Raw genomic sequence first — 16,330 nt, forward strand, 5'->3', positions numbered from 1 at the left:
GTTTTGTGGTTTTTCTCTTATTACAGTGTTTTACTTGAACACATTTTGAAATGCCATTTTGAATACGACATTTAGTGTTAATATCCAAGTCTATTATTTCGTCTCATAAAATGTTCTTTTTTTTTTTTCTATGTTCTTAATACTAGTCCAGACAAGTGGATATATTTCCTTCTACCAGCAGGTTGTGGCAAGTAAAACTTGACCTGTGATAATGCCACTCTCTCAATATTAAAGACTCAGTGCCTGTTTTGAGCAGTGGAAAGTGAGACAAACCTTGATCAAGGTATTATAGTTCCCAGCTGTGAGCCACACTTAGGATAAACCAGACGAGAGTAGTAACCTGCTTTAATGACAAATTCAAAGAAGTAAGTTAATAAAATTTAATACTTAAATGGCACCTTCACTTCAAATGTGAGCTCATTTTATGATGAAACCTTGGAGACTGGAATGGATACATTTTAAACAAAATTTCTCTGAGTAAATCCCAGAGTCTGATACAGTTTCTGTTGAAACTCCAGAGGCTTTCAGGGCACCCAGGAGTTTGCTTACAGTTGGATGTGTAGAGGGTGCATATTTGTAGCATCTCAACCTTACATGAGTCTGTTACATAGACCACTGGGTATGGGGCATAGTTTCTCAAGGAAATTAAGGGATTTCCTATCAAATGTCCATTATAACAGATGTTAATTTTATGGAAGGAAAGTTAAGTGAAACAAAATTTGTGGTTACATTGGGGTGGAATATCCGTATGTAACAAGTCCAGCTTATTTGTCTAAGGAGGTATTAATTTCAGGGGTACATCTTCATCTTTACAATACAGTTGACCCTTGAACGACACAAGTTTAAGTGGATCCACTTGTATGTGGATATTTTTTATACAGTACCATAAATGTATTTTCTCTTATTATTTTAACATTTTCTTTTTTCTAGCTTACCTTATTGTAAGTATACAGTGTATAATATAACATACGAAATATGTATAATTGACTATTATGTTTGTGTTAAGGCTTCTGGTCAACAGTAGGTTATTAGTAGTTATGTTTTGTGGGGACTCAAAAGTTATATGTGGATTTTCCAGAGTGTGTGTGTGGGGGGCAGGGGTCAGTGTCCCTAACCCCTGTGTTAGTTAGAAGTACAGTTGACCCTTCAACAGTCTTTGATAACTACGAAAACCAAGGCATCAAATAATTTAGTAGGCTCAGATCATATGCACAAGCTAGTAAAAAGTCAGAATTAAAACTGTTTGTTTTTTGTTTTTAATTTAAGTCTAGTTCTGTCTGTTCTTTACAGGCCGCATCCTATTTTTCATATCTGTTAGCATTCCCCAATTGAGGATTAGTCTTTTAAGTACAGTCTATAAAATCTGTTCAAAGAATAGTGAGAACATTGACTTTAAAGCTGAGACTTTGCTGTCCTCAGCTGCCGAAGTACAGTATCCAGTCTTTACAAAAGAAATACTATTACTTGTTCTCAGTACCTTGTAGAATGTCTTTAAATGAATGGACTAATTAATAGAACACTTTAAAGGCTTTCAGAACATTTTTTGTGCCTACCTCATTATTGTGGAAATTGCGTGCATCTGATTTGGCAAATAAATTGACTTCCAAAACCTTTATACATTTGTAAATATTTTGCTCTTACTATTGCCATACTTTGTTCAATAGGGCAAATAAGAAGTTGTTAATTAGAGCAAACAGAATGGTGAAAGGTAACTTAATGACAATTCACTAAATAACAGAAATACTCTAAATTGATGAGGTTATCTCCCCTATCCCCCCAGTGATTTCCTCTCTCAGAGACAAAAGGCTGTACGAGTCTTTCATATACATCAATTAAGTCTTTTAACATCATACAACACTAGCCCAGAAACAGTAGCTAACAACTACTGAGCATTACCTATGCACCAAGCACTGTGCTACATGTATTGTGTATTATTACCTCATCTCTACAATGCTAGGATTATTCTCCCCATTTTAACAGATGGAGAAGCTGAGGCATAGGGAGGTTAACTAACTTGCAGAAGGTCAATACAACTTAAAAGTACCAGAGTGGATTTGAACCCAAGTGGTCAGAGTCCATGCTCCAGAGATGAATGTCAGACTGTCAAGCTTATACACAACAGCTGTGCAGAACCAAGGCTGAGTAGTCAGACTTCCTAAGATTTCCAGGAAGTTTTACAAGTGTCTAGTTATTTTATGCTATATAAATGATATCAATAACCTTATTTATATCCTTCAGAGAAGTTCTGAGAAATTCATTATGTAGAACATCATTTGACTATTAACTACCTTACTTTTAAACAGACATTAGTGGTATCGAATACATTTACATCATAGTTGGGATGCACTATTAATATTCCTTAATTTCATTCAATAAATATCTGACCTAAGCTTCTCTTAGAAGTTATCTCTCGGCTGTCAGCTGGTGCTAATTATTTCAAAATCCAATTAAGGTGACAGAAAACTTGTCAAAAAGCTAAGAAAATTAAAAAATTTTATCCAGTGAGCTTTCCAGCTGTCATTTTCTAGTGGACATCAAGAGTTCAGTTACCAGGTATCACGTTAAAAACTAGGGTGGGCCTAGATTTAAATAATGAAATAATCATACGTTCACTTATCTACTCTGAGGGAAAAGGGGGAGGAGTTAAAATGTTAATAGAGGCTGTATATTTGACTAAATAGAGGCAAGAATCTTACTACTTTTCATGTATGAATAAAAACAGTATTAGGAAAAAATTCTTACTCCTACCTGCAAGTGAAGAGTCTCTTCACCTAGATCAGGCCAACTGTGGACCCCTGGCCAAACCCAGCTGCTGCCTGTTTCTGTATGCTCCATGAGCTAAGATTGATGTCTACATTTTTTAAGGTTGAAAAAAGCCAAAATCATATACTTTTTAACAAGTGAAAAGTATACGACATTCAAGTTTCGATGTCCATAAAGAAAGTTGTTTTGGCATATAGTGTTTACGTGTTGTTTATGGCTGCTCTGGGGGGCTTCTACAACAGAGTTGAGCAGCAGAAGAGACCTTATGGCTTGCAAAGCCTAAAATACTATCTGGTCCTCTACCGAAAGCTTTCTGAACCTTCACCTACATACTCCTCACTTGGATGGGAGGGAGGAGAAGAAAATTAGAAGTCCCGAACTGGCAATCCCTGGTCCTGCATTAGCCCCCAAGCTCTTGCAAAGGATAGGTTTGGTTGTTTCAAAAACCATTTTTAAGTGCCTTTAGATAAGGGATGAGGGCTCCAGTTCATTACTCTCCTACACTTACCATTTATTGCCCTCATCTATTTATATTACCTTCCTCGCTTCTGAAGGCATTTGAGTTTGTAATGATTAGATGAGTGGTCCTCGAACTTCTTCTGTAGGGCCAGACAGTATTTTAGGCTTTGTGATAAAATAAGTTGGTACAATGTTTTTAGTGAACAAAATTCAAAATATAATTGGGTATATATAATTACATTGTTTGTAACTCCTTTTTTGGGGAATAACACTTGTTCCTTTAATTGGGGTTCCAACTGTTCCTATCATCAAAATCAGTTGTAAATGATCACCTGTTAATGGTTATCTGTAATACTATTTTACACATTTTATCTCTAAAAATGTCTTTTCACACAAATAGATACTGTCAAATACGGACATCAGTCCAGAAGCATAAGATTTTAACTGGGCATATTCATCACTTGGAAGGCATTTGTAAAACCCTATTAGATTCTTCCCTTTATATTTGCCTTATAGCATGTCATTACATAGTACATTAGTCACTTCCAGTTGAAGGTAGCAGCTCGATTATTGGTTAATGGATTTTGAAATATGTGAATTTCCTTTCTTTGCATTTTCACCAAGGTCCCAAAAATGCTGAAGACAGAAAATGTATCCACTGCCAATTTGAGGGACATCTTGTTTCTTGTTTTAATTTTTGATAGCATGAGAAATATGTAACAGAAGATACTGTGATTCAAATGTCGGTTGTTGAAATGACTACATTTTCACAATGAAGTTGTTTGCCTTACAATTATAGGTTAAAATCTTTAATACTGTCAAGTCACTAGTAAAAGCTAATTTCCAGAGCCTTTCAGTGTTCTAGAATAATGTTTAAGAGTGGTTCATCTTGTTAAGAAAAATTTCAGTCTTGACCCTGAGCTCAAAAAATTGCAATCAAACTTCACAATTGGTAAGCAAATCAAACAGGCTGAGCAATTTCTGACAAAATTCAATCATGGTTAGAATGCATGAAAGCAAATGAAATTTACCATTGATACTACTGGTTCAGTAACACATGACGGATTCAAGTATCTTCTGTAAGGTACTTGCTGGTGAATAACCACAGGTTTTAAATATGTTACATTTTCAGAGCTTTATATATTTTTCCAACTAGGTCTTTTTCTACTTCATGTATTTTAACCGAGTTGTAACACATCATAGCAGATTCCACTTCAGGTTGTACGGAATTGGTGTTTTCTCAACTTCTTTAAAAACACTCACCCATAGTTGTTCCATGCCGAGTATTCACAGAAGCTAATTCTTTAGTAATTTCAAATTCAGCACTGAGGTTTCAAATAAACAAGACCTGAGCAGCATTAGTGACATCTGTCAACTCATCAAGAATCAAACTCATTTACTTTCTTGACTTGATTTTGCTCACAAAGTCCTGAATTCTTTGAGCAGCTGTTCTTGCCAAAAGGCCAATAGTCCTAAACAATTTTTCTCTGGATACATTTCTTTGGCTGCTGCATTCAAATACAATTAACTCACCATCAGTAAATGGCTCTCCTTGCTCGGCTTACAAAGGTGTCATTTGGAGACTGACTTCAGTTGCACCCTCATTTTCATTTTTTATTTTGTGAAGAAATTCTGCTATGTTGAGATATTTCCAGATTAAATTTCTAGTTTTTCTTACAGTTGCTTGCTTGTGAGGGAAACCTTATGATGAATGCCTCTATTGGTAAGGTCAACATATATTGTATTTTAGCTCCAGTATGGATGCTTTGTAACCCAATTCAGTATCAAAGTAATTCACACTCCACTGTGCCTTAAAAGCACATTAGAAGTCCACTTTTCTTGTTTTGAAATAATGAATATACACTAACAATAATAAGATAGTATAGCATGGTGATTTACATGGCACTCAAAATGCTGTTGAGTTATACAACCACGTCCCTGTGATTTGGAGTATGCCAAGCAGTAGTATGAACTGTCCAGAATCACTTCCTGTGTGTTCTAACTTCTCAACCCTGCTGTTGTTGTACCACGAAAGCAGCCACAGATAGCATGTAAACAAATGAGCATGGTGTCTTCCAATAAAACTGTATTTATGGACACTGAAATTCAAATTTCATATAATTCTCATGTCACAAGATTTAATTTTTTCAATCATTAGTGTAAGAACCATTCTCTGGTCCAATCTGCCATACAAAAACAGATGGTAGACTAGATTTGGCCTGACAGGCATAGTTTGCCATCCCTGATCTAAATAATCTCATTTTTATTACTTATACAGTGATAGGTTAGGGGTACTTATATAAAATTTAGGCACACTCTTCAACTGAGGATCACTGCAAAGTGATATTAGTGCTTTCTTAGTTATTAGCATGCAGTTATCCCAACTTCAAAAACTATTTTCCCAGGAGACAGTCAATATTTAAGTATATTTAATAAAGAATTAGATATAATTTAGATTGTAAGATTATAACATAAAATATACTTAGTAGACTGATTTCATTTAAATTTTGATAATATTCAACTTACAAGACAGCAAGGGTAAAATAGAAGTGTTCAATACTAAGGTTAATTGCTAAAATTTTATGAAATACAAATTATATTTCATTACGTAAAGGTCTAGTGGGGAGAGGCAGAAAACGTTCCCAATTAAGTGACTGAGGCAGTTTGAGTTTTTTTCTTCTGTAAAGACTTCATTTATCTGTCCTCTGGCGTTTAAGAGGTGGATCGTCATGATTCTCTGTAACAAATCCAGAAAACCTATATTAGGTAAGATACTTAACACTGGAAAATACATTTAAAAAGCAGATAATATAGGTATTTTAAAGATTTTTTAATACTCAATTTATACATGAAACAGTAACATTCCTGCGGACTTATTATTTTAATGAAATAGCCTTCTACTAGACTGAACACTGTGTATGCCACGCTAAAATTGGTAAAACTGGGAGAAACCAGTCACAACTGAGTGGCAAGGAATCCTGAATTGAAATATCTAACTAATATTAGCTTAATGTATTTCCAAATTTAATAAATAAAATATATATGTAGCCTAAGAAAGCTCCATGAAGCCTATTCTAGTTTACATTTAATTTCCCAGAAATTGCTCACCTAGATTTGGGGTCTGGTTCTTGTAGAGGACAGCAGCAGGAATCCGGAAGGTGATACATAACATTTCCTTGTTAGGGGCTACATTTCTTACTGGGTGAACTGAACTGCATGCCTCCAAGGAAATGCCTAACACAGCTCCAGCTCGTCGCTGAACATCCTGAGCAGGATTAGGGTCTTTGGAAAAGCTGTAACAGTGCACTATGGGAAGGAGCTCAGTGCTGCATGGTGGCCCATCTAAAAGCGATTTGAAAACACTGAGAAACTCGATAGCCTTTGCTGGCAAGTTCATGACAATGTGCACAGAGTGTTTTCTTTCTTTTGACAGTGGTCCCAGCTGCTGCATTAACTCTTTTCTGACTGGTCCTTGAAGGAAGTCTTTCCCATCCAAGTTAAAGACTTTTACCTTTTGGTCCACTTTATTTAATTTACAATTGTGCAACAGCCATTTATGGGATTCAGGATTGAGATCATTAGCAAATACAGTGCAGTTTTTCTTTGCTACTGGAATGGCAAAAGGCCCAACCCCAGCAAAAACATCAAATAGTACATCCCCAGGTTTAAGAAGTTCTGTGATACGACTGTGTTCTGTAGAGAGACGAGGATTCCAATAGACTTTCGAAAAATCAAATTCATAGGGGTAGCTGTTTTCTCGAACCTGAAAAAGGTATTAAACTTTGATTAACCTGATTAGTCTTAAATTCCAGCCACGAATACTGGATGGATTTACCTACCTACATACATTTACATTTAAGAGCAAACAACAGTGCATTTTTTTAAATAACTGCATTTTAATTAGAATTCTTGTGTTTATGCTATCCTTGAGGCCAGTTAACAACCCACATTAGACTGTGACATGAGAGGAGTCATCTCTTTAAAGCCAAATGGCTCTCCATCTCATTCCAATGGGTCATAAAGTGGTTCCCAAATCACATGAGGAATTTTTCAGACTGTCCAACTGACTGGCTTAATCATACTCTATTTTGTCACCGGATGGAGAGGGAAATAAACCTATAATTTGAAACAACACACCACACACATCTTCATGATGACTAGCTAAGTTGCAGATACCACTTCCACTCAGCACATAAGCTTCCTTAGTTTTCAGTCTGTAAGAGGGAGGCATGATAGATGTGTCATTTACCAATCAATTTTGAGGTATTTTACTATATATTTAGATAGTTACTTGGACTTTGGAAGTTTCACGTTTACAAATTAGAGCCAGTGTATAAAACAAATCATTCCACTATTTTCTCTTTTCCCAAATTTGAATTTTCATGGATTAAACTAAATATATATAGTGAAGCTAAGTCTTGAACAAATTTAAGACTTCATGCCATTTCTTTTGGGACTATCATAAACGTGACAGAAAATAGAAAACAAAATTAAAATTACAGTCATGGAACGTGACCTCAGCCATCATTTTAAGTCATGGAATGTGACCTCAGTCCTTATTTTAACGGATGAAGAATCAAAGGGCCAGAAAAGTTCCTAAGTTCTATAAATCATATAGTGATATATTTATTATATTCTGCCTTCACGGAATATTCTGCCTTCAAATTTGTGTAAATATTTTTTCCTCCCAACCACATCAGATGCTCTGGCCATGTTAAGAACAAAGGTTACTAGTAACTACATCAAATAAAACTATGCCCACTGTTAACATTCTAATATATGTTCACATTTACATAGATATTTAGTTAAAATGGAGTTGTGTTCTATATACTACTCTATATAGTATTTTATATACCAGAAATTGATCAATTTGCTGACGAACATTTAGGTTGTTTCCATTCCTTTGTTTGTTCTGGTATCAAAACAATGATGAGGAACCTAGTACATACATCATTACAATTTTGTCCAATTATATCCTTGTCCAAACAACTTCCTGTAACTGCAATGCTAGATCAAAGGATGTACCTATTCAAAACGGCAATATATTACCATATACTCTCCCTGAGTATTTCTATCAAATTTGCACTTCCATCAAAAGGATATATAAATGCTCACATTCTCACATACTTATCAACACTGGTTTATTATAAATATTTTTAATCTTTGTCATCTATTAAGATTCTAGACATTAATCGATATAATCTGACCTAGGAGACAATAAAATACTCCATACCTTGGTCATCATGTTCTCCTCTCCAGATAGCACTTCCATTTGGAAATTTCGGTATGTATTATCAATATTATTGATTTTATTTACCGCTGAGGTGATTCCTGGATTTTTGTCAATCATAACTTGGCCTGAAAGATGAGAATCCATAATAAATATTGCCAACTGGTTGCAAAATAAAACTGAAAATATGAAATGGAAATAAACCATTTTCTTTTGGTTTATAGACAAAAATTGCACCTAGTGTGTGTATAGTGGCATGCAGTTCTAAAAATTCAGCAGATCAGAAAAGTTAGTGTAGCCTCCAATACAAACACAAAAAACCATATGGGTATATTTTTAAAGAAAAATTTTCTAGGGGAAATATATAATGGCAAAATAAGTTTTCAAATAAAAGAAACGTAGAGTCTTGGGGCACCTGGGTAGCTCAGTTGGTTAAGCATCTGACTTCAGCTCAGGTCATGATCTCAGGGTCCCTCTCCCTCTGCCCCCCCAACCCACTCTCTTGCGCATGCTCTCTCTCTCAAATAAAAAAATCTTAAAAAAAAAAAAAAAAAACATAGATTCTTCAGAGTCTTAATCTAAATACAATGTTCATTTACTTAAATTGTTCTTTTTGTCAAATATTTGCCAGAGCTGAAAAAGCTACAAAGATAATACACCAGAAATGGTATACTGATGCCCTTTAAAGCCTACCTTTTTTGTCAGCACTTAAAAAATTTATAAGAATCTATATGCTATCTCATTGCATAAAGATAACTTGATTTGTAAGTCAGTAAAAAGTACTCAAAAATACAAATATACTGCTATATAACCAGAATTTGTCCAGTTTCTTTCTGATACTTAGATACCTGATTTTGAATATGATAATATCAATAAACTCTAGCCAATCACTGTTCTTATCCTGTTCTGCTTCAGGTATCAGAACTCAATTTTTAAGGTACAGTAGTTTGAAATGAGGCATGAAATAAAAAAAAATCAAAACCAATTCTGAAAGTCTACAGTAAAAGCTTTAAAATTACCACTGTATAGAAATGTTTCACTTTAATCTCAGTGCCCCTTTACAAAACAGGGATGCCAAAAGGCATGTCTGAGTTACGACAAGTAATGACTCATAGCAAAGCTTATCCTTGACATTTGCAACCAGTTATAATTATAAAGATCTGCTTAGATATTTACTGTATTATCACTATGCATTATCAGCCCCTTTTATCAATAAAAACAAATGCTTAACAGCATATTTCTGAAATTCTACCCATGCAGAATACTGAGAACTACATTTTAAAGGTGAAAATAATTCCCAGAAATTCTGACAATTAGTGTACATTTAAAAAAAATTAATCTGGAGAATACATGGACATCAAATATTTGTAAAATGATAACTGCAATTGTGATTAGTCTTCTACTTCTTTCTTATCCAAAAGGACAAAGGGCCCAGGCTCAAACTTGGGCTTACACAAGCACCATTTCTAAAAGGCTAAGGGCACTAAAAAACAAAGTATGGTGCCTGACATACAGAAGAGGCTCAATCAGTTGAAGCACGAGTAAAGTGTCTTGCACTTTTGATGGTAAAACACTCAAACTTAAGAAACCTAGAATTCAACATAGTCCTTAGTCCTGTGTACCAAAATGACGAGATGTCCAAGAATTCTGCCAAAGCAAAAGATTCGAGTTTAATCTATGCTTGTATATTGTATGCACAAAAGCCGGAACTGATTTTTAGAGCTTTGCTAACACTTGGGAAAGAATATTCCAAAATTGTTCTCAAAAGAGAGTACGTTGCCCAAGATCCAGCTTAAAATTAAAATGATAAAATGTCCTGCTTCTATAATTTGACGTCTAAGAAAAGAATTTTAAAAACTAAAATTAGACTTGCTAATTACTTTCTAATACATGAATATTACTAAGACACACCTACCAATTAAATGCTTGAAAGGCAGTTGATGATCTCGAAGGTTCAGGTGGGCAATATGTCCAACTCTGCTAAATCCTGAAGTCACATCTTGACCTTCAGGAAGCACAGCTTTCAAGATTTCTTCTGACTTAAAGTTTTCATAAGTTAGTTCCAAATTATATTTAGATATCTGTGGATTGACATTAAGCTGCTTTAAAATACTGAGTTCTGCTCTCTCGAAGGAATCATCAGTAAATATTTTATAGGGATCCAACATAATTAGTCTACTTTCTTCATCTTCGGGATCTTCAATCACACGTTTTATACCTGGGCGCTGCAGTGCTGCCTTTTTAAGGGATCGCATCAATTTATTGACTATTTCTTTCCTTACTTTAAGCACTGGGATGGTTACTGTCTTTTTAAAAGCTGTTCTATCAAGTTTTGTCATTCCTCGAACATTAGAGGGTGGTGAAAACAGTTCAGAGTCTCTCTGGTCTGTTTCTATTTCAGGCATGGTTGAGAATCTTTTGTTTTGATCCACCAAGAAAATACCAGGTGCTCTGCTAAGCTTCGGTAGCTGTGATGCCCACGCTAGTGGAGTCAAGGGTTCTGATTCACATATTCTATAGTTTTCCACTTTGAAAAGTATTCTTGAGAATCCAAATGGCCTCCATAAGATCCTAAAAAAAGGATGCATTTAAAAAAATACCATAAAATTACAAACTTACATGTTCACAATAGGTTAACAATAAAAATCTAAATTCTAGGGGCGACTGAGTGGCTTAGTCAGTTCGGTGTGGGGCTCTTGATTTAGGCTTAGGTCATGATCTCAGGGTCATGAAATGGAGCGCTGCGGCACGCGCCTCGCTCAGCATGCTCAGGGGGAGGTCTGCTGAAGAGTCTCTCCCTCTGCCCCTCCCCACACTCTCTCTAAATAAAATCTTTTTAAAAAAATCTAAATTCTACAGTTTTAAACAACCTGCTAAATGCTGATTATTAAAAATTTCTAGTGGTGTGTGACAAGTATACTATCTTTTCCATGGTATGTTGTCTTTTATTAGCAGTAAATAATAAATTTGCACCTTCAACCTACCTGCTGCCACAGGGCTTAGTGACCCATCAGCCTCCCTATAGTCAATGAACCTCTCCACCCACAATTTTCTACATGTGGGATTGGAAGATCTGAGTTAAAAGATCATCTATAAATGAAATGGTCATTATATTTATGACTTTACCAATGGCAATATTTACTAGGATATTCTTATGAGTGCTACATGCTTTACACACACTATCAATCTTGGGAGGTGATATCACATCCTTATTTTGCAAACGAGCAAACTCAAGGTCAGAAGTAGGTTAATTCACCCAGCCTCGCTGCTGTAAGCGACTGAGCAAGGATTAAAAAACCATGTCTGGGGCGCCTGGGTGGCACAGCGGTTAAGCGTCTGCCTTCAGCTCAGGGCGTGATCCCGGCGTTATGGGATCGAGCCCCACATCAGGCTCTTCCGCTATGAGCCTGCTTCTTCCTCTCCCACTCCTCCTGCTTGTGTTCCCTCTCTCGCTGGCTGTCTCTATCTCTGTTGAATAAATAAAAAATAAAATCTTAAAAAAAAACCCAAAAACCATGTCTGACTGACTTCGGAGCCTGTGGTTTTAATGAATTGCTACGTTGTTTGTCTTCAATGCTTTACTGCAAGTCCTGCCTATGGCTTGAGGTTGCAGTGTTCTGAGGACTAGGAGTTGCTAAGTGTTACATGCCCATTCCGTTAACAGTATCGGTTATTCACTTTGCCTTCTAAAACACTAAAGAACTAACTGGAAGGGGAAAGGGCCCTGCCCCCAGGGCTCTGTAAAGCAATTCTCAAACTTCACAGGGTTCAAATTTGGTCTGTTAATCAGCTGCGTACTCTTATAATATCTTAACCCGAGTCTCGGTTTCCCGTGTGTAAAATGAAAGGCTCTCTCAGAAAGCTTTTGAAAAGATTAAACACATTCCTTCCTACCCACTACTCGGACCTAGGCTCAGCACCCAGGCGGTGGGTGACCTCGCGACGTTTCTGCGCGCAACGAGCGCGCGGCGGAGAGCAGACCTTGGAGGACCGGTACTGCCGCCCGACCCTCAGCCTCTCTGTTCGGGGGCCCTGCGGTCACCACCTCACCGACGTCACCATCCCAATTCCCAGCGTCGCTCCGCGGTTGACTCCAACACTAGACCCTTCACCTCATGCTCCGGTGCAGCTCGGAAATGGGTCGCTCGTGGAAGGGCGGGCCCTCGACGACGTCATCACCGTTCGCCACCGAAGGGCTAGCGTCATCAGATCGCGTCGATTCCCTCCCTTCTTCCCCGCCCCGGTGAGGTACGGGAACCCGGAAGGGCCGGGCTCACAGCCCCGCCTCGGACGCGACTAAGGGCTGGAGAGTTGGGGTGGTAGCTCGCAGATGGACCTGGTAGTCGGCCAGCGAGCAGCATGGAGGCGCCCTGGGGGATCGTCAACGCTGAGCGGACCTGGTACGTCTCTGCCCAGCAGCCCGAAGAGGCGGAGGCGGAAGAGTTGAGCCCGTTGCTAAGCAACGTAAGTGGACTCTGCTAGCTTCCCGGTGCTGAAGGCCTCCGGGCTTCCCTGATCTGCCTGCCAAATAAGACCGGGAAAAGAGGGAGGTGGGGGTGCGGCACGGGGAGAAGGGAGAAGCTGGAGCTTGACTTTTGGGGGATGGGGTCTTAAGGCAGCAGCCAGATGCAGATGAGATCCGGCGGAGTGCAAGAATGTGCTAGCAGCGTAACATGGCCCTTAAAGAAAAGCTGAAGGCAGGCGCAGGCACAGGTGGAAGAGGATGACTGGGTGAGCAGCCCTAGCGTTATGTAACGCGGTGCTGTTTATTAGTGTCTTTGTGGACTTCCTGTTCCCTCCACTAGTCTGAGGTTTTTGCCAGAGTCACAAGATTTTTCTTTTCTAGACTTAGTCATTCTGTGCCTAGAAACATCTTCATACAGAGATCCTTAGCGGTGAAGGGAGTGGAGGTGGCCTGGTGATAAGTACATAGGCCCTTCCTTGACCCAAAAGCCTGTACAGTGAGTCCTTGGCCTTTTAACTCAAGTCCCTGCACTGTAACAGTTTCTAGGACTGTGCTCCCAAATGCTGTTTTGGAAGAGGGTGTTTTCAAGGATATCTTTGGTAGAGCAACGTGAACTACTTCTGTTATATAGTCATTACAGGGTATTCCTGACCATCCTTGCATTTGAGCTGACTTAACTCATTAAATATAGAGATTACTTTTGCAGTCCTAGTAATTGGGGAGCAGCCATTGTCTACAGCAGCCCAAGCTGACTCAGGATTTCTTCAGTAATCACATGAGCGGAGGCCATCTCCCTTCTCTCTGTCCCACCCCATTCCTATCCTATCTTCATCTTTTGCAGTCACAAGGTTAGTCATGGCTTTTCCTGAAGTCGGCCTGGGCTCTGTACTGGTGGAGATGATTTTCCTAGGGAACAAGATTCCTGGTGCTGCACTAGTGGGAGGTGGGAAGGGAAGAAAGGAAACCAGTGCTGCTTGAGAAATTAGTGTGTCACACAGTGCCTGTGGTTTGCAGGAGACTTTCTCCATAACTTGTCATTCATTTCTTGATGAAATTTGAACTTCACCATCCAAACATTTAACACTATTAAATTTGTGTGCTTGCAGGAACTCTACAGACAGGGATCCCCAGGTGTTTCATTTGGTTTTTCTGTGTTTAATTTGACGAATGCCATCATGGGAAGTGGCATCCTTGGCTTAGCTTATGTTATGGCTCATACTGGCGTCCTTGGATTTAGGTGAGTTTTTTTTCTTGTTCTTTTATTGTTACTTTTATTTTTTTTCCATCTTTTTCCATTTTGATAGTACATTGAGAAGCAAAGAGATAGGCTCCAGAGCTGGTGTTATGCAGTGTCTAGTTAAATTATTTCTGGGGTTTTAGCATTTTCCTGCTACTCTTATATTGTTGCTAGTCTGTAGCTTGGAGGGATGCAATATAATTTGTGTTTTTTATCCAAAAGTGTGGCTAATTTTTAAAAATGGAAACTTGATCCACACTTGCTTATAATAACCTTAAGAAGTGGCTATTTGTTGCGTCAAGTTGGCCAAAGTGAATAAAAGTTTATCAGCCATGCAGATTACCTATAAATAGCAATTTTATGAGTGTAAAGTTCATAATCTTTTCATTTTTCTCCATATTCTCATGTCTTCCTACTGTTAGGCAGTCTTGTTTCTCTGAGTTTAGACATGTGTTCTGTGTCTATTCCTTTCATTTAGACTCCACTTATTCCAGGTGGCCCAAAAGAGGAGACATTCCTGGCTTTTCTGTGTTCCCGTAGTACTTTGTATATTCATTCAGTTGTTATACTGTGTTATAATGATTTGTTTGCAAGTTAGTTTCCCTGCTAAACTGAAATCCTTTAGAACTAGACCTTACCCTTAGCTTAGCATTTAGCGTTTGTTTTGTTTATCAGGAGAAGCAGATCTATTTTACCAGGAAACTTAAAGTGCATCGAGTCTCATTTAGGTTTATTTTCTGCTTTTATTTTGGATTTCTTGATAAGCAAACCAATTTTTAAATAATCCAACTTGCTTTTTTTTTTTTTAAAGATTTATTTATTTATTTGAGAGAGAGAGAGCATGCATAAGCGAGAGGGGCAGAGGGAAAGGGAGAGAGACTCCACACTGAGCCCGAAGTCTGACCCGGGGCTCTATCCTATGACCCTGAGTTCATGACCCAAGCTGAAACCAAGAGTGGGATGATCAACCAACTTGTTTTTATAATATGCCTCCCAGACGCTCCCAAACTTGCTTTTATGATGGGTTATATGCACAAACTTTCATAATTTTTAAAAATTAAAAAAAAAAATTAAGTAAGATCCACACTATTGTGGGGCTTGAAATCACGACCCTGAGATGAAGAGTCTCATGCTCTACTGAGTGCCAGGAGCCCCTCATAATTTTTGGAAAGTTTTAATTTAAATTCCCGTTAGTTAATGTACAGTGTTCTGTTGGTTTCAGGCGTACAATATAGTGATTCAGCAATTCCATACATCACCCAGTGCTCATCACAACAAGTGCCCTCCTTAATCCCCATCACCTATTTCCCCCATCCCCCGCTTACCGCCCCTCTGGTAACCATCAGTTTGTTCTCTGTAGTTAAGAGTCTGTTTCTTGATTTATCTCTCTCTCTCTTTTTTCCTCTTAGCTTGTTTGTTTTGGTTCTTAACAAACTTTCATAATTTTAAAACCAAAACTGTATTTGACATCTTAGGCAAGACATAATCATAGGACTTACTTTGGGTTCCCTTTGAAAAATCATATTTTGTACCCCAGGGCCTTACATACAGGTGTGTACCACTGAGCATGTCCTTACTGAGTCATATCACATTTTCCATTTAGTGATACCAGACTGTTCCTTTGTGAGGCCTCAGAGGTACTGACAGGTGTACTTGGGTACAAATGACAAGTGTACCTCTCAGCTTTGCTACTTCGTAACAAGGATGAAGTAGACCACGAAGAGTCTCTTCAACTTTTGGGGCGCTCCGCTAGCGCCAGCTTTCTAAGAAGCTTGTCCTGTCAGTATCCTCTTGAGAATGAGTAGGAAATCATGCGTGTTGTCTCTTTTCACACTTTCAGTGAAAGAACGCTAAGTATTACATGATTTGCACCTTTTCAAATTGTGTCAATACATGTGTGTTAGCTGCTGCTGTTTGATTTGGTGAGCGTGTATGGATGTATTGATGGATGCTAGGAAACGCAGCCTTTGTTTTTTTTTTAAAGATTTATTTGTTTTAGAGAGAAAGTGAGAGTACGTGAGTAGGGGGAGGGGAGGTGTGAGAGGGAGAGGAAATCTTGAGGAGACTCCCTGCTGAGTGGGGAGCCAGACATGGGGCTCCATCCCACAACCCTGCGACCATGACCTGAGCTGAAACCAAGGGTCGGATGCTCAACCAACTGAGCCACCCGGACGCC

General features: G+C 38.2%; 2 protein-coding genes across 6 annotated transcripts in view; one reads left to right on the plus strand and one right to left on the minus strand.

The window, feature by feature from the left end:
* Positions 1–5,286: 5,286 nt before the first annotated feature.
* On the minus strand, positions 5,287–12,682 carry TRMT5 (tRNA methyltransferase 5). Its single transcript, XM_087855980.1, is given in 6 exon segments — positions 5,287–5,913; positions 5,916–5,959; positions 6,331–6,985; positions 8,456–8,580; positions 10,368–11,023; positions 12,565–12,682. Coding segments are annotated over 6 exon segments (1,530 nt in total). The 5' UTR covers positions 12,570–12,682; the 3' UTR covers positions 5,287–5,868.
* The window catches only part of SLC38A6 (solute carrier family 38 member 6), a 79,161-nt gene continuing 75,510 nt past the window's right edge, over positions 12,680–16,330 (plus strand). For 3 of the 5 annotated variants that reach the window (XM_087855979.1, XM_045810367.2, XM_045810368.2), the window contains exons 1-2: positions 12,680–12,916; positions 14,024–14,154. In XM_087855979.1, the coding sequence (XP_087712105.1) occupies positions 12,812–12,916; positions 14,024–14,154 (236 nt within the window). In that variant the 5' untranslated portion in view covers positions 12,680–12,811. Of the gene's footprint in view, positions 12,917–12,971; positions 13,184–14,023; positions 14,155–16,330 lie in introns of those variants that run through there. The other 2 variants (XM_045810370.2, XM_045810369.2) reach the window with 2 other exon arrangements.

This window comes from Ursus americanus, chromosome 26 (assembly GCF_024610735.1).
Source record: "Ursus americanus isolate L20-20 chromosome 26, mUrsAme1.1.p, whole genome shotgun sequence".
Classification (NCBI taxonomy): domain Eukaryota; kingdom Metazoa; phylum Chordata; class Mammalia; order Carnivora; family Ursidae; genus Ursus; species Ursus americanus.